The 25316-nt window shown below is 44.4% G+C and overlaps 1 protein-coding gene across 10 annotated transcripts in view; it reads left to right on the top strand.

Annotated features, from left to right (window-relative positions):
• Positions 1–24192, top strand: part of LIN54 (lin-54 DREAM MuvB core complex component) — a 40417-nt gene extending 16225 nt beyond the window's left edge. For 7 of the 10 annotated variants that reach the window (XM_075606136.1, XM_075606144.1, XM_075606125.1 and 4 more), the window contains 13 exons: positions 1229–1942; positions 6807–6927; positions 7335–7477; positions 9852–10001; positions 11205–11418; positions 12982–13058; positions 13301–13495; positions 14675–14766; positions 16648–16719; positions 17609–17711; positions 19360–19497; positions 20464–20666; positions 23760–24192. In XM_075606136.1, the coding sequence (XP_075462251.1) occupies positions 1256–1942; positions 6807–6927; positions 7335–7477; positions 9852–10001; positions 11205–11418; positions 12982–13058; positions 13301–13495; positions 14675–14766; positions 16648–16719; positions 17609–17711; positions 19360–19497; positions 20464–20666; positions 23760–23961 (2397 nt within the window). In that variant the 5' untranslated portion in view covers positions 1229–1255 and the 3' untranslated portion in view covers positions 23962–24192. The remainder of the gene's footprint in view (positions 1–1228; positions 1943–6806; positions 6928–7334; positions 7478–9851; positions 10002–11204; positions 11419–12981; positions 13059–13300; positions 13496–14674; positions 14767–16647; positions 16720–17608; positions 17712–19359; positions 19498–20463; positions 20667–23759) is intronic. The other 3 variants (XM_075606106.1, XM_075606164.1, XM_075606167.1) reach the window with 3 other exon arrangements.
• The last annotated feature ends 1124 nt before the right edge of the window (positions 24193–25316 follow it).

Here is a 25316-nt window from a genome sequence, read left to right on the forward strand (position 1 = left end):
GATTTAATGCTCCTTTAGGGATCTTCCAACCTCTACCTTTTTAAAGACACAATTTTCCCTTCCACAAAAAACATGAGCCAACCATTTGTGGGCATTTTGTTTTATATCTCCCACTCATCACTCTTCCTATGTGACCGTTCTAGATGACTTTACTGGAAGAGAGAATTATTTCATTTACTTCAATGAAAGAGTACAAAATACACCACAACTCTCTGCCAGTAGCTACTAGATTAACGATACCCACATCCTTGCGTTCAGCTGATTTTTGGCGCATGCACAGACACCCCTTTTTGATGGTCCCACTTAATTTAGTGACGTAAATAAAATTGGTGATTTGCAACAGGTACCTTCTCACATTTAAGATGGTTTTATAGGAGTACGTCTCCCTTTACGGATTGGCCGTTTTGTGTTGCATGAAATATGAATCCTCATGCAATGTGACTCTTTAATGATGATAAATAAAATGGGCATGTTTGCCAGAGATGATGATGGGAATTCACGATGTTCCTTTGGCGCTTACAATGGCAGAGAAGAGCATTTCTGCCAACTGTCGCATGACAACTCAATGTAAGCATGGCTCTTCCTAATTGTTTTATTGACCAATGGTCATGCCCCCCATGACCATTCTCTGGTAACCCTCAGAAACAGAGCATTGTTCTTTTAAAACAAAGGTTAACCCCTTGGTTGCTGTACTGCTCACACAATTTAACCCTTGCATGACTTTATCATGACGATCTATGTTGCATGCTCTGCGATCTCTTTAGATGGGGTGATTTAGAGTTGTCGTTTGGGTTTTGTCAATAGGGTGGTAGTTAAGTTTTTGTTTCAATGTCTGCCATCTCTGTCCTAAATATAAAGCTTCCTTTCATATCGAGCATATTTTCCATAGGAAAACGTTATCATTGCAGCTTTTTGTTTGATGGGGTTTTTTGTTTGCATTCTTCTGGATCAATAGGGAAGTAGAGATATAGGATAAAGTATCTGTTGTTTAAATTTAGCATAGGTTGAATTTGATGGACGTACGTCTTTTTTTCAATCCTCATTTACTATGCAACTATGTAATTGCAGATTTGTCCGATATATAGTTGGGTTTCTTGGTCTTTTTAAATAAAAGGGAAAAAAAATATTCACCTATTTAGCTCCTGTAGTGATTTGTATTCTCTTGTCTGCTCTGACAAACAAGATGTGATAATGCTGTGTTGACTCTCACTGCCCTCTTTTGTTGTAGCCCCCGCTTGTCGGCAGAAGGCCCAGCATGGATGTGGTTTCTGCAGAGGTGAACAATGTGCTCCCTGACGAGATCATGGAAACAGGGATGTCTCTGGCTGACGATGACAGCATCGAAGCCGTCATGGTCACCTCTCCCATGATGGAAGCTGTCCCCATGGAAACCGAGTTGGACGAAATCGTGGAAGTGAACAGCAATGATGAATGTGTGACAGCCTCCTTGGCAAACGATGCAATTACGTCAACCAGCAACCACACAGGCCATCTGACCGTGCTGAGTGTGGTGTCAAAACCCGACTCTGGACCCTCTGCAGCTGCCATGAAAACAGTCTTTCAGAGTGGCCTGCACAAGCTGGGCACACCTGTGTCTGGACAAGTCATCCTTAATACGGTATCGCAGGTTTCTGACTTCCTGCCTGGCAGCCACATCGTGAAGCAGGAAGGACAAAAGCTGATCGTGACTGCCCTGGGGAAGTCCAATCACCCCATTGTCCTGGCGCTGCCACAGAATCAGCTGTCGAACGTGCAGAAAGCTGGCGCCCACATCCAGCCAGCAGATGCCAAGGGGACAACACAGCAGTTCAGGGTGGTCACCATCGGAGGTAGGCCCGAGATGAAGCCTGTTATGAGTGTATCCTCATATACACCTGCTCAGCTAATCAGTCCTGCTACCAAGTCCTCGGTGCTTCAGGCCCAGCAGATCAAGACAGTGCAGGTAACATCAGACCTCATATGGGTGAAGAGAGGGGATACTACTCTAAATTACATTTATTTTTTTCCCCTCTATTTAATTGTGACTTGATACTAGTTTACTTAACCTAACTTGTAGACCATTCATGCACCAATAAGGGTAATCTCTTCTGAGATGTGTAGCGTGGTCCTGCTTGATGTTAACGCTAGAACTTCTACACTATTTTGTCCCTTGTTCTAGAGCAGCGGTGCGCAAACTGTGGGGCTCGCCCCCTTGGGGGGGGCGCAAGATTATGTAGGGGGGGTGCGGGCTGCTTGCAGGGAAACCTGGGAGCGGGCAGAGCTGTGCACGGGCGTCCAGAAGCTCAGTGCTGCTGCTTCTATGTGTCTGTGTCTTGCAGAGGGGGCGGGGCTTCTCTCTGCACACAGACAGCCCCTCCTCTTCTGTCTGCTTCCCGCACCAGTTTTCAGCAGCATGGGGGGTTGGGGGATCGGAGCATGTCGCCCCCCCAGGAGAAAGTGTGTGTGTGTGTGTGTTTGTGTGTGGGGGTGGGATTGAGTGTGTGTGTGTGGGGGGTGGGATTGAGTGTGTGTGTGTGTGTGGGGGGGGATTGTGTGTGTGTGGGGGGGGATTGCGTGTGTGGAGGGGGGATTGTGTGTGTGTGTGGGGGGATTGTGTGTGTGTGTGGGGGGGGATTGTGTGTGGGGGGATTGTGTGTGGGGATTGCGTGTGTGTGGGGGGGGGATTGCGTGTGTGTGGGGGGGGATTGCGTGTGTGTGTGGGGGGGGGGGATTGCGTGTGTGTGTGTGTGTGTGGGGGGATTGCGTGTGTGTGGGGGGGGGGATTGCGCGTGGGGGGGGGATTGCGTGTGTGGGGGGATTGCGTGTGTGGGGGGATTGCGTGTGGGGGGGGATTGCGTGTGGGGGGGGATTGCGTGTGTGTGTGGGGGGGGATTGCGTGTGTGTGTGGGGGGGGATTGCGTGTGTGTGTGGGGGGGGATTGCGTGTGTGTGTGGGGGGGGATTGCGTGTGTGTGTGGGGGGGGATTGCGTGTGTGTGTGGGGGGGGATTGCGTGTGTGTGGGGGGGGATTGCGTGTGTGTGTGGGGGGGGATTGCGTGTGTGTGTGGGGGGGGATTGCGTGGGGGGGATTGTGTGTGTGTGTGTGTGTGTGTGTGTGTGTGGGGGATTGTGTGTGGGGGGGGGATTGTGTGTGTGTGTGTGTGGGGGGGGGGATTGTGTGTGTGTGTGTGTGTGGGGGGGGGGGATTGTGTGTGTGTGTGTGTGTGTGGGGGGGGGGATTGTGTGTGTGTGTGTGTGGGGGGGGGGGATTGGGTGTGTGTGGGGGGGGAGGGATTGTGTGTGTGTGTGTGTGTGTGTGTGTGTGTGTGTGTGTGTGTGTGTGTGTGTGTGTGTGTGGTGATTGATTGATTGATTGATTGATTGAGTGTATGTGGTGAGTGTGTGTATGTGGTGATTAATTGAGAGTGTGTGTGTTGTAATGCAGTGGTGCGCAAACTGGGGGGCAATGAGGCCGACAGACGCTGTGCGCGAGGGGCGGCCAAGAAGATGTGCTCGGGCGGGCAGCTGAAGATGTGTGCAGGTGGCTGAACAGGATAGTGCAGGTGGCAGCAACGTGATGGTGTGTGAGCGCACGCGCAGGGGCTTCGGAGGTACGGGGAGGAGAACGCCCGAGCACGGTGAAGTCAAACGCCCCTCCTTCGGTGTCTGCCCTGCAATAGCGCTGTGTTCCTGCTCTCTTCCGCTGGGAACCTGCTTCGCTGCGATCCTCTGCAATTGAAAGGGTAGGCTGCACCTATATCAATCATACTATGAATGTACAGAAATAATGTAAAAAAACTGTGAAAACACAACATTGAAAACGGGAAAAAATAAATAATACTGTAGGTAGGAGTTTGGATGACAATGGGGACAGCAAGCCAAAAAGCATGGAGGGGAAGGAAGAAAAAAAGGGGGGGGGGGAGAGAGGGAAGGGAGGTAGCAAAGAGGTGGATGAATGCCCCCCCAAAGGATTGCCTTTGTGCACGTACGCTTTCCCAAGCTTGGCGCTTGGGGAGACAAACAAAATTGACTTTGATGTGCGCTCAGCAGCAGTCAATACACACAGACACACACAAACACACACAAACATAGCCCCGATCCACGCTTGCAAAATTATGCAGGACACCCTGTGCTCATGCTTGGAGAGTTGGTGATGTCACCGCTCTCAGCGGCAGCGTGGACGCAGCCTAATTTTGCAAGCGCGAGCTGTTGAAATATGTAAGTATTTAAACATATTTGGATTTATATTGTATACCGTTTAATAAAGGGTTTTTTTTTTTTTTTTCATGTGATTTTGATTACATCAGGCAGGGGGGGGCCCCGAGAAATTTTATGGATGAAAAGGGGGGCTCGGCATAAAAAGTTTGCTCACCCCTGTTCTACAGAGATGAACTATTTCAGACCACAGATCGTCCTTTTACTCTCTGATCCACTTTCTCTGTAATGTCTTCCACTGAACAGGCATTATGACGGTGATGGGTAAATATTCAGTGATTCCTTCTCACAGCTCTAGTTCAGTTGGCAAGGCATTGAAGCTCAATGTCAAGTATTTGAGAATTACCCCAAGATTTCCAGTGTATTTGGCAAGGTGCTGGTTAGGTGGCAAACATCTCTTAGAAAAATAACAGACGCATTCACCATTTATTTATCTATATAGATCGAGGTTTTGTTTTTTGTTTTTTTCAGAACCTTTTTTAAAATGGAGTAATTGGTTGTCATGACCGTTCTATTTATGTACCGTATTGACAAAAAGATTAGAGCATCAAATTCAACTACGGCTCCAAAACTGTTTCAAGTTTTCAAAAGGATCCTACCATCACACCATATCTATGTTAACTGAATTGATTATCTTGAAACAAAGCATTGAATGTTAGGCTGGGGCCATGGTTCCTTCACCCGCGCGGAGGCTGTGAAGTGACCCGCGTGAAGCGGGGTGCTTTCCCTGGCCATGAGGAGGCGTGCCTAGCGGCGTCACGGAGCTTGTTCGCCCTCATTGGGCGAACCACTCACGTGACCATCCTGTCAGTTTCAACTGATTTCTTGCGCAAAGCACGCCCCCTCCCACTTCCGGCCGCATGGACGCGATCACTGCCTTAAGGCAGTCGGATCTCTCAGCGTGCGGATGCCTCCGCACGGTCTGCGGCACCATGGCCCCAGCCTTAGTCAGTTTAACAAGTTGTTGCATGTTGTGTTAAATCATTAAACATAGCAAATATTGTTTTATAGCATTGAAGGAGCAATCCACGCCAGTGATTTAGCAATGATTTGATAAATTATTTTTTTTTTCTAATTGACTGCCTGTAAGATTGTCTAAAATGGAAGCCTTTAAAGCAACAATTCAAGCTGGCGATGTATTTCTTAGAGGATTGTAGCAGGGCATCTCCGGAGCTGAAGCCCGTTAATTACGGCTTCAGGACACCGTGCTTCAAGATATACTTATCTGCAAAGGTGGTGCCGGCATCCCTCTGCTTTTTAAAGCTGCCGAGTCACATGAGCCAATATGTGATCCCTGCCAGCCGAGCAGAGTGGCTATATGCACCCACTATGGAGGTAAGGATCTCTGGAAACAGGGGGTGCCCGGAGCTGAAATTAACAGGGTTCAGCTCCGGCGACGCCCTGCTTCAATCCTCTGTTTAAATAAATCAATCTCTAGCTTGGATTGTTGCTTTAAAGGCTTCCATTTTAAGACACAACCTTACTGGCACATAGTCCAGTGAAAAAATGTTCATTTATCAATGCATTGCTTAGCCCCTATGGCAGCAACCCTTTCGATAAATGCCACCATCAAAAGCCATTTGGTGGTACACATTTAACACAATATATTAATTATTGGGAAACTAACAGTAGGAGGAAATGTAAATTGGTTTATAGTGTGTGTACAAGAGGGTAAATTAGTCCATCCTGAGTTAGCCCCCTGTTTCAACCCCAAAAAGGCAGAGCAGTGGATCAGAGACTTGTGACTGCATTTCCAGGCTATATTAGCCAGTTTGTGGAAACCTGCTGCATCGTTTCTGTGCGGTGTTTTCCTGGCTACATCCTGACGGAGCTTTTCAGCACGGCTTCAGCCTGTACTGAAATGACCCCAGTCACCCCGCCAGTGTTTCTGTGTTGGGTGAATAGGTGGAGTCTGAGTAAGTTGGGTTACCATTTTGGTGAGGGGAAATGATTTCTATTATCACTGGGGATGTTGTTTTCATCTTGCTACATGCACTTCTTACCCCCGGCATGCATACCATTTTATTTCTGTCACATTCCTTTCAGAAGTTGAAAATCAATGACTATTAATTTATTTTAAAAATAAAAGGTTAAAAAAAAAAAAAAAAGGAATTTGTTTAGGTAGCATTGGGGAATAAGTATTTACAATCTGTGTCCTCCATCTCCTTGTTGCCTCGTTTTTATCAATGAATTGCCAAACCTCCAGTAACAAGGAGCACTGTGGACTCTAAAAGCATTAAGTCTTATAGAGGGTTATTCTTGGACATGTCAGATTCTCTCATACACAGGCAGTGTGCCCCCTGCACATTTGTTATTCAGTTTTCTTCACCATACCGTCCAACAGTGTCTGCTTCCACCTCGCTAGCTTTTTACACGCCTTGCTGAGTTTAGATCGTTATTTTACTCCTGGAACATGTGTCCAAAATTGAGCTTAGCTGCTGGGCCTCTCCCTGGTCAGAAGCAGAAGCATGCTGGAAACACTGCTTTCCTGATGAGTCTGTGTGAAAGTCTCTGTAGAAGACTACAGGGGTGGAGCAAGTTACAATTAACAGGATTTTATTGATTCGTTCCCCTCAAGTCTCACACACGCTGACTTCTATTTTTGTTTTCCAGATTGCCAAGAAAGCTCCAGTATCGTCTGGTGCCATCATCACAAAGTTGATCATCGCTAAGCCGCTGAATAGCAAACCGCTCACGTCAGCGCAAACCACACAGGTGTCATCAATTTTTGCAGGTGGGTTTTTCCTTTTGGGTTCATGGATGCGGGGGAAAGTGTCTGTGTTTTTTTTTTTTTTTTTTTCTTTTTCATTACAGCCAGCTCTGCATTTTCTATCATCGGTAAAGGATGCTTAATAGATACATGTCAATTTTTTTTTTAAAATGATGTATGTATATGGAAATATATGGTCAAGAAGAACCATTATTTTCCCTGAAGTTGTCTGTAATATGGAAGAGTGAGTTTGGTATATAAGCATCTTTGTTGTCTCTGCAGCTTACAGTATAAAATAATTCTGTTGGCTGAATATAAGTTCCTGGGACTTGGGACCAAAGTGCTCCATGGGTGTGTTTGTCAATAATAGCTAGGAATCCATTCTCACCACTGGACGTGTCTCTTCTTTTTTTTTTTCTCTCTCCTTGCAGGCAAGTTGCTCTCTCACACTATTCCTGGCACTCCCCCCAAAACAATAACCATCACCGAGAGCGGAATTATTGGGACGTCTTTAGGTTCCATGACTCAAACCTCAAATAAAATTGCTATATCGCCACTGAAATCTCCCAGCAAGGTGAATTATTTGTGTTTTCAGTAGCCATTGACATTGCAGATTGGTGGAATAATATCTTGCTGTTAAATTCTTATTTTATGATAAAGTGATATTTTATGATATCTGCCGCTATGGGACATTTGGCCGCGGCTGTTTCGCCACAATCAAAACTCTGCCGCAGACACAGACTCTCGCCGCTGGCCGCTTCGATGTGGTTTTTTTTTGCGGTTAGGGTAGGCGGTTTTAGGATGAGGTTTTAGCTTCGGAGGTTTACTTACCTTAGCGGGCAGCTTGCGGCATAGAAAGCACCGGCGGTTATTGGGTCACGGCGAAACGGCTGCGACCCAATGTCCTAGACCGATATCGGCATCACTTCAAAATAGAAATATGCAAACCCGTAGGATCAAGAATATTACAAATACAGCAAGAGTGAAGAATACGAAGTGGGAATCCCTGTCCCAAAGCACTTACTCTTTAAATCGGTATTAAAGCTGAGATACTGTCAATTCACGAGATCATACTAGTGTACAGTGAACAGTGTATTATTGCCTCAGTTGAAGCATCTAATTATATGGGAGTTGATGTAATTGTGCCTCTGAAAACGTACAAGCGTGTATCTGTAGAAGTTAGAGAGGTGGGAGTATATGCACGTGAGCACTTTAAATGCAGACTAGCATTCAGTTTAGATTGCCGAAGAACATTTAAGTTAAGGTATTCGATCACCAAAATAAAGAAGAAACCCCAAAACGACGGGTGCACTAGATTTATATGTAGATCATTACATGAAGTGTTTGACCATGTGGCTTGCATAGACCCCGAATAAAGACTCGAATAGAAACCTTGAGAGATGATGATAAGAATTATTGCTTATGGATTTTGTCAAATCAACTACAGTTGTAACACCAAAGTTTTTTTACATGGTGGGTGTTGGTGCAGAGACATTTTTCTGAAATAGTGATACATATCTAAGAGCACAACACTAGGTACACTCGAAACCCAGGAAAAAGACAATAGTTATGTGCTATAGGGGTTAAGAAAGCGTATACAGAGAGAAACACCTTAAAGGCAAGGTGTTTGCAGAATACCAATAGCATGCACTCTAACCTATCTTACACTGGTCCCATCCACTAATGACTACCGAGTGTTGATCTCTTCTGGCTTTCCATCTAAACTCACATATCATGACCCCATAGGTTAGAGTGCATGCTATTGGGGTTCTACAAACACATTGCCTTTTAATGTGTTTATCTTGCTGTATACACCTTCTAATAATAAACCTTTTAAAGACCTGCTATACATATAAATAAAATGGATCTGCGCTTGGCATGTGATAAAAGGCTCCAATCTAATCGATAGATGCTCCTTTGTGTTGACCAATGGAAACGGAGAAAGACAATGTGATTTTATTCTTATAATACCTTTTCTGAGAGAGAAACTACACGGAGCTCCATGACACACACGTCCATGAATGGTTATTACTTTGGGCACTAGGTGAACCCCTTGGCCCAAACACTCAGAGGGAAAAGCAAAAGTTTTTTTTTTATTTCAAACGAAGTATAGGCATACCCCGCATTAATGTACGCAATGAGTCCAGAGCATGTATGTAAAGTGAAAAAGTACTTAAAGTGAAGCAGTACCTTTTTTCCAGTTATTAATGCATGTACTGTACTGCAATCGTCATATACGTGCATAACTGATGTAAATAACACATTTGTAACAGGCTCCATAGTCTCCCTGCTTGCGCACAGCTTCGTAGGGAGGGAGGCTGTATTGCTGTTCAGGACGTGCTGGCAGGCACAGGCGCGAGCTGCCGTTTGCCTATTGGGCGATATGTCCTTACTTAAAGTGAGTGTCCTTAAACCGGGGTATGCCTGTACTAAGGGGGTAAATTCTATATAGTCCACATTAACAATGAGGAAGGTTTTGTCACGTTCCCATAGACTTTTGAATGTATTTTTATTTTGAATTTTTTTGTGTATATGTGTGCGCCAAAAATGGCACGAACTACCTCTTCTGATTAAAAGAGATTTTACCCCTGACCAGTTTACCAGCGCACACCCCATCATGCGTGGGACGTATGTGTTCTCGGGAATTAAGAAAATGGCAGCGCATAAAATATCGTTTTGTTTTTGTTTGTTTTCCCCCCCTCTTGGTCAACTTTGGTCTGATTCTACCCTCCATCTTCGTTCATTTCTCTCCCCCCTCCAGTGATTTCCCTTTTTCAGAAATCTTATTCGGCGTTGGGTCAGTTTTAAATCCCTTTTGGACGTTGCATGTAGCACGTTTGGACATTTCTACTTCAAATATAGCTTTGCCATTATGTATCCTGTGTTATTCAAATCTGTGTGGTGAATGGCAGTGGGTTTTCAATTGACCATTTAATTTGACTCCCCAGCTGACAGTGGTGTCCGTTGCCTCACAGCTCCCCAACTCGCCTCAGAAGACACTGGGTGTTCCCATAAGTGTGGCCCTCGGGCAGCAGCTCTTGACTGTACAGCCGGCAACTCCCTCCTCCCCTGCAAAGGCCCTCACTAATAATGCACAGGTATAGCATCCTATTCACTTTGCCTAATGCTGGCCGTGCAGTTCATGCAAAGGACTCATCTTGGGGGCCTTGCTTTTAATAGCAGTAGATGCTGTTAGAGGATACCAGAACTAACCTTCACTCGTTCTTCTGTACAGTTTGTAGCTTTTGGGTAAGATCTAGGGCCAACTGACCCAATCGATACTTTTAATATTTTTTTTAAAGGGCTTAAAGCATCAATCGGCTCTACTAACCCACTGTGTGAAGTTCCTGTGCTGCTGTTTTTAGCATCCCACCCTTTTAAACTCTAGTAAAATTCTGGAGATCTGTTAATTTTTTTTTATTTTTTCCCCCAGCGAGGATAAGATGGCTGTATTTTACCCTTAAAACAGATGTTTCCATGGTAACGGCTTGAGATGAGCGAGTTTGGATTTTTGGAATCTGATACCCCCTGAAACATGGCAATCCGAGCATCATATAGCCCATGGGTGCGCAAACTGGAGGAAATTTTCTGGGGGGCGGTGGCACTTGGAGGTCTCGTGCTCTTCCTCACAACATTTAAATGAAATGGTGAGGAGCGCACAAGGCCTCCAAGTCCCTTACCTTGGCTCCGGCGGCTTCTCTAGCGTCTCCATGGCAACTCAACATCACATGGCGTCGTGATGTCAGAAAACGCAGGAGAAAAGGAATGGGGGAGAACGGGTAGGGCGGCGCAGACAAAAAAAAAAGTTTGGGCACCCTGATGTAGCAAAGTAGCATTGTGCAAAATGTAATTTGTTCGCTGAGGTTCAGGGTGTCGGATTTCAATAATCTGAACACGTTCATCTCTAGTAACAGATGGTGCTAGGTAAATACACTGCATAAAATAATCGTTTTATTTTTTGCCAAGTCAGAAATGCATCAGCACAACATGAATTATAATGTTATGACTTAAATTGGGGGGCGGGAGGAGCAGAATGGGCCTGTTTCTTCAGGGTATATCTTTCCGTAATTTATTTGGGTTGAAACAGATGTGGTTGAGGTAACTACAGCCAAACCGTTCATAAAAACACGTGGTTTATGCCAAAGGCCTAAAAATGGTTACAAAGTACGATGTAAACTGCGCATTACTACGCCTCTGAATAAAGTGGAGCATTCGTTTACCAACAAGTCATTTACAATCACGATAGGAGAAGAAACGTTTACAGCCCGCCTAATTTAACTACAGCTGTATTTGTTCTTCAGGCTGTAAAGCCGGCCGTCCAGACGATAGCTATCGGTGGCGTCAACACCCCTCAGTTTAAAACCATCATCCCCCTTGCAGCAGCCCCAAATGTTCAGCAGATCCAGGTGCCCGGCAGCAAGTTTCACTACGTCCGGCTTGTCACGACCTCCACGGCCAGCAGCTCCGCACCTTCCAGTCACAACCTTAGCACCAGCACACAGCCTCTCCAGCAAGGTGCGCGCTGCTCTACGTCCTGATATTGGGGGGGAAGTGCAGACCCGTGGGCCGCTTTGTATGTTCCCTCCCCCAGTATTTGTCAAGCTTTCCTCTGTTTAGAGGCAGTTTTCATTTCTGTTTTTCCACTCTGCATCACACAACGTAGAACTACCTGGAACGTGTTTTATGCACAAATTAGTTTTCAGAGGGGAGGGGGAGGGGGGGGGGGGAATAAATATGTACAGATGCCTGACTTTCTTTCACCGGATTGCTAGGGGAAACAGACGGGGGGGAATACCTTGCTGTTGGGAAAGCAGCTGAGCCGCCTGTACAGGAACGTGCCGCCTGTACAGGAACGTGCCGCCTGTACAGGAACGTGCCGCCTGTACAGGAACGTGCCGCCTGTACAGGAACGTGCCGCCTGTACAGGAACGTGCCGCCTGTACAGGAACGTGCCGCGCCTGCGAGCCGCCTGTACAGTAACGGGCCGCGCCTGCGAGCCGCCTGTACAGTAACGGGCCGCGCCTGCGAGCCGCCTGTACAGTAACGGGCCGCGCCTGCGAGCCGCCTGTACAGTAACGGGCCGCGCCTGCGAGCCGCCTGTACAGTAACGGGCCGCGCCTGCGAGCCGCCTGTACAGTAACGGGCCGCGCCTGCGAGCCGCCTGTACTGTAATGAGCCGCCTGTACAGGAACGGGCCGCGCCTGCGAGCCGCCTGTACAGTAACGGGCCGCGCCTGCGAGCCGCCTGTACTGTAACGGGCCGCGCCTGCGAGCCGCCTGTACAGGAACGGGCCGCGCCTGCGAGCCGCCTGTACAGTAACGGGCCGCGCCTGCGAGCCGCCTGTACAGTAACGGGCCGCGCCTGCGAGCCGCCTGTACAGTAACGGGCCGCGCCTGCGAGCCGCCTGTACAGTAACGGGCCGCGCCTGCGAGCCGCCTGTACTGTAACGGGCCGCGCCTGCGAGCCGCCTGTACAGTAACGGGCCGCCTGTACAGGAACGGGCCGCGCCTGCGAGCCGCCTGTACAGGAACGGGCCGCGCCTGCGAGCCGCCTGTACAGGAACGGGCCGCGCCTGCGAGCCGCCTGTACAGGAACGGGCCGCGCCTGCGAGCCGCCTGTACGGTAATATTCCCCCCCCCCCACCCCCCCCCCCCCCGCGGCTCTGGAGAACGTACTTTATAGGAGTTCACTTTAATTACCAGTAAGCAACTTTCTCATTCCTTGTATCGACACACACACACACACACACACACACACACACACACACACACACACACACACACACACACACACACACACTTAATTTGTCCAATATCATGGGTCTTTCAGTTACTGCATTGTTACTGAAGTAAATGAAGTCTGTTAATATTGTGCTCTCATGATCAACCATAGGTTATTCCTGATGTCATTAAAGTCTTTGCTTTTTATCTTTTTGTTATTCCTCGTAAGTCAACTTTTTGAAAAATGGTGCTTTTAGATTCAACTGGTAGAGACGGTGTTGGTGTATTAAGGGTTACCATGTAAACGTGTCTGAAATACTCAGCCTTGTAAATTCTTTTCTGTCCTCTTTCCTTTAAGCAGCTAAAACAATGGTGGTTAATGCAACGCCTGTACGGATGTCCGTTCCTTTTGTCCCAGCGCAGACTGTCAAACAAGTGAGCCTAAACAACCTTGACTATTACTGTGTTAATAAAATATATACATGTATATAATATATACAGAAGCACATATGTGAACACACCTACACACCCTCTGAGATATATTAACCATATTAAAAAAAAGTGATTTTATCATCATACATCACGTAGTAGCTAGGTGCTTTGTTCCCCCAAAGGAACCTTTCTCGTTCGTGTGTGTGTACACACTATATTTTTCATGAACTTCTTTATCCATTTAGGTGGCCCCCAAGCCGTTGAATGCTTCACAGATGGTCACAACCAGCCAACCTCAGCAGCGGCTTCTTATGCCAGCCACCCCGCTGGCACAGATACAGCCCAACCTCACCAACCTTCCCCCGGGCACTGTTCTGGCTCCGGCACCAGGCACAGGAAACGTGGGTTATGCTGTTCTGCCTGCTCAGTATGTCACTCAGGTGAGTGGATGAAGCAGCCAGTCAATTCAACGCAATGCATTACTGTCCCTTTTGGGAGGGAAAGAGTTAAAGCACAGCAGGAGACCCTTACATGTGAATGTTCTGTAAAGAAAATGAGATGAGGTCCATAGTGCCCATGCCCTCGTTGTATAACTGTGGAGATCAGGAACAGAGGCTTTTGCACTTCAGTGTCAAAATCAATCATAGGATATTCACTATTAAGTTCCATGTTCTGGTCCTGTCAAAATATTTGCGCTATATGTATTAAGGCGTAAGGCACCATATGGCCCATTCAGTTAAAGACCACTTCTAAAATGGCCCAAAATGAGCGTTGCAGCATAGATTTTATTTTTTGTTCTTTATACGACAATTATGGCTTGACTGGAACAACCTTCAATTTGCTTCTCTCTCAAATTGTGGTGTTTTATTTTTGTGCCCCGTTAAATAATAGATGCTGATTTGGATAGTTCTATGCTAGATCTGTATTGATTAGTATTTTCTTCCTAATGCCAAATGACAGAAGATTAAATTGCTGTCTATTTAGCGCCAACAAGAGACTAGGTTTTAGTTTTTGCAAATTGACGCCTTGTAATCCGAGATGTCACTTCAACATGCACTTTTCCCTACAGTATGGCATTACCGGAAACCATGTGGTGTTGAAGAGGTAGAATTAGAGCTGTTTGACAGAATATAGATTTGAGAGATTCCAGTTCTGATTCTCAAAAGCCTCCGAAGATTTGCAAGACTAACGAGAACAAAGGGAAGAGGCTTATTCAATACACTTATTTACATTTTATATTTTACAAATATAGTACAGATTTGTGACATAAAAACATTTATTGTAGCTGGGGGTAGAGATCACATCAAACTTTGTCCACTTATAATGACCGTACAGGTCAAATTAATTAGTGGCGGCACAGTAAAAGGATTATCGCACCAGACAGAAGTATAAATGGGAAAAGCATTACATTTTAATGGGTATTTTTATTTCTGATTAAGCTGCCTCCAGTGAAATAATTCCATGATCTCGAAAGCACTTGTGCAGTGACGCCTATGCAGAACTCTCTTGCTTCTCCAACAAAGTTGTTTCAGGCTGCCAAGAATCCCCATTATGAATGGGATTAAGTAACCCGCTTCCCCCACTCACCAAGCCATCGCCTTTCCATTTCCCATCGGCAGTTGCAGCAGTCGTCCTTCGTTTCCATAGCCAGCAATGCAGGGATATCCGGAACACCAACCACACAGGCCCAGACCAGGGTACCACTGAATGGGTGAGTGAAAGTACAGTCCCACCGGTTTAAGCCGTTCACTTCATACAGTATGTGACACTGACTTGCACCGTATATTGAATAGCATGTACCGAGTTCAATGTTGTGGTATGTACTATGAACAATTACAGCTTGCGTATTTTGTGATGCATGTCTAAATCCTAGAAAAATATGGCGTACGCCAGGTTATTTGGCAGATTACGTAGTACTTTTCGCATTTGATTATCCATGAACCGGTCACAAATTTGGGCAGGTATTTCTGCTGCTGGTTGGTTGGAGGGAGTTGTTATGAGCATCACCTTGTAAGTGTGGTCCACCATTAAACCTCCCATGGAGAGCAGAAGAGAGGGAGTAGGGAGTGATCAACTAAATCATACTAATTGTAATATAGAAAAATAATAACTTCCAATCGATAATTATCAATAAAGGTAGGTGCAACTGTGAATTGAAGTGAATCAGAGAAAGATAAGGGGTACAAAATGTTTGTACTCCAGGAGAGAATTCACTTATATGCACACTACAGGCATACCCCGCTTTAAGTACACTCACTTTAAGTACACTCGCGAGTAAGTACATATCGCCCAATAGGCAAACGGCAGCTCACGCATGCGCCTGTCAGCACGTCCTGAACAGCAATACCGGCTCCCTACCTGTACCGAAGCTGTGCACAAGCGGGGAGACTATAGAGCCTGTTACACATGCATTATTTACATCAGTTATGCACGTATAGGACGATTGCAGTACAGTACAAGCATCAATAAGTGGGGAAAAGGCAGTGCTTCACTTTAAGTACATTTTCGCTTTACATACATGCTCCGGTCCCATTGCGTATGTTAATGCGGGGTATGCCTGTACTATAATGTAAAATATAACCTTTAATGCTAAATACTTAAAACATATATTGCCGAAAAGAATGGTGTAATAAACATTAAAAATGAATTAAATAATATAAACATGTGCACCAAGATAAAGCTCTCATAAATATAAATACTCCAGTGTATGATTGCAACTGGAATCCTAGAGGCTAAACAAGGTGCAACCAGCCAAGGTGAGCCTGAAAGCTCAACACTTGCAATCACTAGCACAATGAATAAGTTGCCAAAGTCAGCAGCAGGGATTGAACACTACATGCCCATGAATCATATTAGTAACACTGTATCAGTGAGACCATTCCCTAGCTCAGGGGGGCGCAAACTTTTTTCCCTGCGCCCCCCTGCCGGCTGTCCCCTCACTCCCGCGCCCCCCTCCCAACCCCAACTTACCCGCGCTCCGGCGTAATGACGTCACGTTGCCATAGCAACGTGACGTCACATGACCTCGCAGCGTCATTTTGACGCCGCGTTGCCATGGCGACACAGGGAGGAAGCCGCCGGAGCCACGGTAAGTTAAGTTTACAGAGGCCCTGCAGCTCCCCCGGCACTTAATTTAAGTGCCTTCGGGAAGCACGCGGGGCCTCTGTAAACCCCGCGCCCCCCGTCGGCAGTGTCGCGCCCCCCCTGGGGGTCGCGCCCCACAGTTTGCGCACCGCTGCCCTAGCTGCTACACTATTTTTAGATATATTGCTATGCTAGAGAGCTGCTGGAGAAACACTGTGTTAAAACAGCCCCATAACGGGGGCTGATAACATGATCACGCGCCCAACGCGCGTTTCCCTCCTATTACGGAGCTTCGGCAGGGACAATTTTGGAGAGTGGAGAGTCCAGAGAAAAGAGGCACCATTTACTTTCCATATCACAATGGAATCTTTAGAATAAAAATACATTTTTCATTTATATTAAAACCTTTTTTAAATATTTACATGCAAACTTACCAAGGGAATGCTGAATACAATAAATGAAAAGAAACTAGTCGCAATAAAAATCCACATTCTGTTTTTGTTTTCAGCATTATTTCTTCAGAATCAGCAAATCGTCCAAGGAAACCGTGTAACTGTACAAAGTCTTTATGTTTGAAACTGTAAGTAACTTTTTCTCTGTCCTCATTCATACTACTTCTTGTGACTCTAATGTTGATATGCACTTGTGTGAACAAATGTGCAAGTACTACCCCATGTTTCAGGTGGCAGGGACAAAGGATGTAGTGTAAGGCCAGGGATTTCTGCTTGTACAGTGTATATATTGAGGCTTTTTACCACTTTTTAAATGGCTGCTGTTTCCTGTTAAATGAACAGAAGTGAGGCTTGTGCCATTAAAAACAAACGCTTGGTGTTAAATAATAATAATTTTCAAAAAGCAGTCTTTTTCCCCTAACCCCCCTAAAATGCAGTCTATGCAAAAACATTTTATACAAATCTTTTAACCGTGTTTGCCTTCAGACGAAGGAACTTCTCACCATGTGCTACCAAGTACATTAAGGATCTGCTGAAAAAGTGAAATATTCTAAGCATTTTTGGGTCGTCCTGTACAGATGTGGGGTTGTGGTCACATTCTTCTTTAATTATTTTGAAGCCTTTTATCAGAATGACAAAAGAATGTCGCTCAGTGTCTGTCTCTCTGGACACAAAAGTGCAAAAACATAACGCACCATGAAATAATGTATAATAAAGGGGATGCTCTCTGGACCTAGTGTCTAAAGCAAGGCTCATCACCGGTGCCGGAGGGCGAGGGACATTTAGTGAGATGACAGGTTTCCTCCAACAAGAAGCTGTAACAAGGCATCGGGAGTCATTTATTACCCCTAATCTTTATTTGGACTTCTTATTTTTCTAATAAGATTTACCGACACCATACACCACTGAAGCACATTTCAGATCTATATCACTGTAACGTTTACAATTTTTACAATAGTGCCACTAATTACCAACCATTTCACAGCCCAGCAGTTCAGTTCATTTCCTCTGTTTCAGGTACTGTGACTGCTTTGCCAATGGGGAGTTCTGTAACAACTGCAACTGCACAAACTGCTACAACAACCTGGAGCATGAGAACGAAAGACAGAAAGCCATTAAGGTGAGGTGCTCCCTAGATCCATAGTAAAGCTGAAGTATTAGTGCACCAGCTTTGCCTCTTAAATCGCTTCCTAATTATTTTATGATCTACATACTTACCTTACATGTGTGCTCATATTAATCTGAACAATGTTTTTTTTAGATAGTGTAAATTAAAGCTCAGGAGGTCAGGCTCTTCTCCTTCCTATCTCTTCCTTGGTATAATTCTCTTCTTTCCTGCCCCATGAAGAGTAATGAGGTTAAATTCAGCGCATCAAGAAGATAGTATGGAGCTTGCCTGTGTGGGAGGTGACGAAACCAGCCCATGCTTCCACTCGTAAGCACCTTATGCTTCCTTTGGAAGCAGGTATGTGGTGACCTCCCGGCTTAACCTCTGACACGGTGAAGGGCTTCACTTTTGTGGTAGGGGAAAAGTTAAAGGAGCTTCCACTTGTTAAACAGTTAAGGTGTAAATGTCACGTGGACAAACAATTTCTTGAAAGTACAGGTCTCCGCTAAAACAGAGATACAAAGTACTCTCTACCTGAAACGTTGTCTTTCCGCTGTTCTTGGCTGTCACATTAAATGGAGAACTTGTGAGTAGAGCTCTACTTTGTATCTGTCTTAGAGGAGACCTGTACTTTGAAGAAATGGTTTGTCTATGTTGTGTTGGCTTCACAAGCCGGATTCTCCTTGCCTGAGGCTGTTTCCCAGCACTTTGGAACTGTGTAAATGTCATGTGGAACATCCCAACCCTGCTTATTAGTACAGCTGTTAATGAAGATGCTGTACCTGCGTACACTGCGTTCTTTATTATTCCCCAGCCTTTCTCTGGCTTAGTAACCAGAGTAGAAGAGCTGTTGAACAGAAGTATTTTAACAAGCCTGATCCCTGTATTTTTTCCCACTTCCCTACCAGTTACTTACATTACATAAAATTAATACCTGAGATCACAACATGACCGCTGTGTTCTTCCATTTAAAATGTGTGTTTCATTATGGAAAATAAACTAGCATTGCTTCTTTTTTGGGCTGCATAACCTTTCAGGCACAACAGTATTGGAAATGGGGGAAATGCAGAGCGCGTAGCACCTTCCTTCGTGTTTCTCTGTGATGTTGCAACACAGGAGTTGGTGCTCCTAAAATATGTCCTGTCACTTGTGGGTTTGCAACTCTTAGCCCTAGAGGATGTGCCAGTGTTAATATTCTGTGAACTACATATTTTCTTTTGGTGAGCTATTGTTTATCAATCCTACTAGAACCATATTACACGTTGTCATTTTAAAGCCGCAACACTCCTCTTCTCTTCCCCCCCCCCCCCTCCCTCCCTCCCCTAGAAGCCTGTTTGAGCTTAACTCGTATACCTATTCATCTGTAGCTTGTTACCTAGCCTTTAGACTGAACTGGACCCTGGGACTAGTGTCATTTTAACTTTCCGGACACTTAATATATCAAACGTTTGTATCTCCTGAACACGGCATCAGATCTGAAAAATAAACTGTGTGAGAGATGTCAAGATCTCTTGAAGAAAGTACAAAGAAATGCAAAAAGTGTAAATTCACACAGGCTGCTGCTTTAATGTGTTTGTTTTTCCACATCTGAAAAGGTATTATAGTTCTCATGTAGTTACTAACTGCGGCGTCTCTTGTGTTGGTTCCAATGTTTCCGTAGGCGTGCCTGGACCGCAATCCAGAAGCCTTCAAACCAAAAATAGGGAAGGGAAAGGAAGGGGAATCTGACAGACGACACAGCAAAGGCTGCAACTGTAAACGATCGGGATGTCTTAAAAACTATTGTGAATGCTACGAGGTAAGGCTGAGAGGATATTAACCACCACGAAATCCACAGAGTGATCCAATGCATGATCGGTACCTGATATGCTGCAGGATGGTTGTGGTGTTGGGAAGAAGCAGTTTCATATTTCAAGATTATTGATCTTGGGGTGTTCTCTTGTTTTCCATTCACACAAACCCAATAATTACGTTGGGCATGTTCTGGAATTGGCCGTACTCTGCCCTACTTTATTTCTGCTTTCCCCGTGCCTCACAGTACTTTCATAAATATCCTGCTCTGCCAGCTGTCGCTCTGCCACCATGTTCTCCTAACACTTTCTGCTTTTGTGTGTCTCAGACCTCTTCAAATTCCATCACTCACCACTTTTCTTATCCCTACTTCAACTCTGTGATGATATAAATCCTGGCTCCAGCCATGTACCAGTAACCTCCACATAAATCTACCCCCCCCCCCTCTTCCCCGCATTACCAACCTTATCCGCATCCAATGCCCAGATAATTATATGTAAGATGCTTGACTCATAATGAATACACCAATTCTTCTGAAACCTCTCGTCTCACTTTCTTCCTATTGGATATTAAGTTCTTGGAAGCAGTGGCTTCCTCGCATATTGTGCCAGTTTAGTGGTTAATGTTAGCATACTAATATTGCATTATTTTATCTCGCCTTATGTACAAAAATTGCAAAACATGGCAGCTTATAAATAAAGAATAATACAATTTGATATACTTTTCCAAGTTTCCAAAACGCGCCTTTAAGATAAGTCAGTTCAAGTTTGAAAAAAAAAAAAAAAAATGGCACATTTATCACTATTGATAACACTTTTTCCCTTTTCTGCAAACTTTGAGAACACGTCATTCATTGCTCCCCTGCAAACTCCGTTTTATCCGGAGAGTTGAAAGTTTAGCTTTTTTGGTTAGTAAGTCTTGCCGTCGTACGGGTTTGCTTTTTCAGGTCTAACTCTCCATACCCTTCTCACAGGCTAAAATCATGTGCTCTTCAATATGTAAATGCATTGGTTGCAAAAACTTTGAAGAGAGCCCGGAGCGCAAGACGTTGATGCACTTGGCAGATGCAGCGGAAGTGCGGGTGCAGCAGCAGACTGCAGCCAAGACTAAGCTGTCCTCACAGATATCGGACCTTCTCACAAGACCAGCACCATTGTTGAGTAGTGGAGGTGGAAAGTAAGTTTAGAACACTTGCTAGTTCCAGTGGAGGGTAAATAATGCTAGCTTTACATTTTCAGTATACATTCTGCATAGCTTAGCAATCTGTATTCAAGGTAAGAAGACATCCTTCCTATACTGAAGGTAGAAGGAATCGTACCCGTCAAAGTATTTGTTAGAAGAGATCATTTGAAACCTAGAATATACAGGGCCTGAAAAATCCACCCATCTAGTACCAGTAAAAAAAAAGATTAGGGGAGATTAGGGACTTTTATTTATATATTTTTTTTTAACACCTTGTGTCCTTATGACGTTCACTGGATGTCACAAGGGCCAGATGGCAAATGAACATAATCCCACTTATGCTAATTCTCTCCAAAGGAGAAGTGAACTTGATCTGAGAACAGCCCCCTTTTATGCGCGTTACTACAGTAACTTTGCACCCACGTAATCACTGCTCAAGCGATTGTGGTTGTGGTTGAGACTTGTAGGAAGAGCTTTTGCACTAGGGTGTACAGTATATGCAATGAAACGTGTCGCATATCAACCCCTTATGGGCCCTTTCCCGAGGCGATAACACCAAAACAGCAGCAACATATACAATTATATTAACATATACAACATATACAAGTATACAATTATACTCTGTACATATATCTATTTAGAGATATATCTTCACACACCTTAATTAGTTATTGACATAGATTGACCAGTACACACATCACAAAAATAGCAAAAAGAACACTTGACCCAAACTCGGAGATCCAGAAGACGACACAGCACTGTATTAATGTTTACATTGGAAAGAAAACAGAGTGCACCTGAGATCAGTATTCAAAGATATATTAGAGTAAAAAAGCAAGGTATATCCACACTTACAATTTGGGTAACAAGAATGGACAATCTCCATGAGGTCCTGGATTCAGGTAAGTGTCTACTGCAGTCCCTTACTGTGCATCAGGATGTCTGCACTTCCTGGTTTCATGCGTCTCAGCATGAAGCATACAAACACCAGGTCCTAGCTGTGCAGCCGACTGGATGTGATTTAGAGGGTGTGTAATATGACTGCCAAGCGTTTTGGACAATTATGCTTCTTCAGGAAGTGACACACACCGCCATGCAACTCTTAAATACCTTTGGGCCAATCACAGCAGGGCTTAGAAGTAATCGATAAAAACATTTTTATTCTTGGCAGTATATACAACCCGCAAAGTGCGGTGAGGCACTGCTACCACATATAGAAAAAGATAATACAAAAGGGATTTTTTAATGGTTTAAAATAAAGCAATCAAAAAAGGGAGTAGGATAAAAATGGGAGATGGGGGAAGGAAATTTATTGGGAATGTTTGATTTTATATACATACATACATACATACATACATGCACTCACTCTCTCGCGCACACTCACGTGCACACGCACACTCACTTGCACACACACACACACACACACTCACTTGCACAAACACACTTGCACACACACACACTTGCACACACACACTCACTTGCACACACACACTCACTTGCACACACACACTCACTTGCACACACACACTCACTTGCACACACACACTCACTTGCACACACACACTCACTTGCACACACACACTCACTTGCACACACACACTCACTTGCACACACACACTCACTTGCACACACACACTCACTTGCACACACACACTCACTTGCACACACACACTCACTTGCACACACACACTCACTTGCACACACACACTCACACACACACTCGCACACACACTCACTTGCACACACACACACACTCACTTGCACACACACACACACTCACTTGCACACACACACACACTCACTTACACACACACACACTTATACACACACACACACTCACTTACACACACACACTCACTTACACACACACACACACAAACACACTTACACACAAACACACACACTTACACACACTTACACACACACACTTACACACACACTTACACACACACACACACACTTACACACACACACACTTACACACACACTTGCACACACACACTTGCACACACACACTTGCACACACACACTTGCACACACACACTTGCACACACACACTCACACACTTACACACACTTACACACACTCACACACTTACACTCACTCAAATTTTATGACCTGCTAAGAAACAGATGATTGATATGTAAAACCATGGAATTCAAAGAGGGGGTACTTTCTTTTTCACACCACTGTAGATGAGGGATTGGTATGTAACTGATACAAATAGTGATCATTTCTAATTATAAGTGAGAACTTCTATGTACCTGGTGGAATAGAAAATTAATCCACTCAAATAGTTAATGACTATACAATTGATAAATGTATTTAGCACAAGATCTAGTGCAAGGAGACCGGTTTATTATGAATGGCGAACTGGTATATGACCAATAGAGTGGCTTATTATTCCCTTAAATGGAGATTATGTAAAGTTCCAGACATAATAAAAACCACAATGCAGAAAGATATTATACCATAATCAACCAATAAGAGAAACAGTATAGCATTGCAAAATTGTATCTGAGAAATGGTGTGAGCTCTCTGGAGTCATTAAGATTGTCAGGAAATATGGATTTCAGAGTGTATATATCCAATATTGTTCTCGTCTAAGGCGATGTTTATCTCTGTCACTCGCTCTAATAACCAGTGGGATTGCTTCTAGACCCATAAATCTGATACGGTCTGGATCGCACTGATGGGTGTGAGTACGTGAGTTAGGTTTGTTGTGTTCAATCACGTTGGGGATATTTGTAATATTTCTCAGATGTTCTAACACACGTACTTTTAACCTGCGTTTGCTTTTCCCTATACATTGTAAGCTGCATTGCATTGGCTACCAATGTGGTCCGGCAGTTTCTGAAACTAGTTGTAGGTAATCTTGTCTAATAGAGCGCATATTGATTTTGATGTAATCATCGGTTTACAAATTTTGCATTTGGTGCATGTGTAATTCCCGTTTACTCCCAATGTGTATCCAGTCTAGTTGTCGTTTTTTAATTCATTTATTTATTTTTTTCTGACCGTACCACGAAGGTTATTTATTTTTTGAGGGAGATTGCTCTTGTTCATGATCCTTTTTGTCCATTTCAGGCTCCCGTTCACGTTCGTCACGAAGGAAGTCGCAGAGGCCACGTGCGACTGCCTCCTGGCCCAGGCGGAGCAGGCGGAGAAGCTGTCGAAGTACAAGGCAGCCACCGAGCGGATGATCCTGGAGGAGTTTGGCCGTTGTTTAATGAGGGTGATTAACTCTGCAGGGAAGGCAAAAAGTGACCCTTGTCCTATGAGTTGCTAACTGTGGCAAAACCATCAGCACGAAAGAACTTCCTTGGCGAATGGGGGAGGTAGATATAATGCACAGAGAAACAGTGCCAGCGATTTTTAATGGAGGACTCCAGCCTTTTGCTCTGCATCCGGGGTGGTCACAGAATTACACAGTGGTGCTGGTTTTAAAGTGACTTTCTACGTTGTACACGGAGGCAAAATTAGATTTTATGATTAAAAAAAAAAAAATTGTACTTTTAAATCCGGCAGTTAACTTATACTCATATCTCCCTCCCAAATCCCGTACAGATGATGATACCTCGAGGGTGAATTTTTTTAATTTTTTTGTTTGTCATGTGCAGTATGTGTGTGCATTTTTACAAAAAAAAATGTAGCTTGGTCAGGAATTGGATGCACTTGCCTTTTTTTTTTCTCTCTCTTCTCTCTCACTTTGTGTCTAGGTAAAGGCAACATTTGTAACACATGCCGTGTGCATTTTGCTCTGCTCCTGTAAACACAGCAAAAGAAGTGATGTAGAAAGATGCGTTTATTCTAGTAAGAAACTGGAGTGGTTTTTAGAGATTGGTATAACATTTTTAGGAGAATTAGGAAAAAATACATCAGGAGCTGAATCGGAATTAAAAAATTGCCCGTATAATGTCAAATGACCTTACATTTAAAAAAAAAAAAAAAAATCTGAACGATCGAAACGTTGCTCTCATGAGATGTCCTGTCCTGAAACACTTTCTAAGAAACTGCTGGATGTGTTCCGTATGTCAATTTTTGATCTTCAGAAAGCAAATTTTCCAAAGAAATACTTATTTCAGTGTAGATAACTTGAGTAGAAAACAAAAATTAATTTGCAGAGAAAATGGAAGCTAATAGGTTCAGATGCCACCTACATTGACAAACGTGGGTTGTGGGTAGAGTTGCACGTTTTTCTGGACGACAATATCATTCTTAAAGTCTTTGAACTACAGCCCTTGTGGAAATTGTTACAATGTACTGTACAGGATAAGCTGATCAGTAAAGGTGGTATATCTAGCCAACATTTGGTTACATTTCTCTTGAAGGCTGGCCTTGTGTGCTGGATAATACTGCATAGGTTCTTCTAGCTAAACAAAAGTTGTGCTGCTGTGCACCTCCCGTCCTGAAGTGAAGGGACAGAGTGAGGACATGTCCAGTGCTTTTGAAAGTGTCCATAGAGCATATTGTTCCTGTGTTCACTAGATCTACTCATACGTCTATCAAAGAAATTGATTTATCAGCCCTCTCCAAGACCTTATTAAGTAGACATGAAGGGGCCTTTGAAAGGACTAAAATGCGTGTTGGTACAGGGCAAAACGTAAGGAACATAAATGTTGGCTTAAAGGGTAGTTGGTACCT

The sequence above is a fragment of the Ascaphus truei genome, chromosome 1 (assembly GCF_040206685.1).
Source record: "Ascaphus truei isolate aAscTru1 chromosome 1, aAscTru1.hap1, whole genome shotgun sequence".
NCBI lineage: Eukaryota > Metazoa > Chordata > Amphibia > Anura > Ascaphidae > Ascaphus > Ascaphus truei.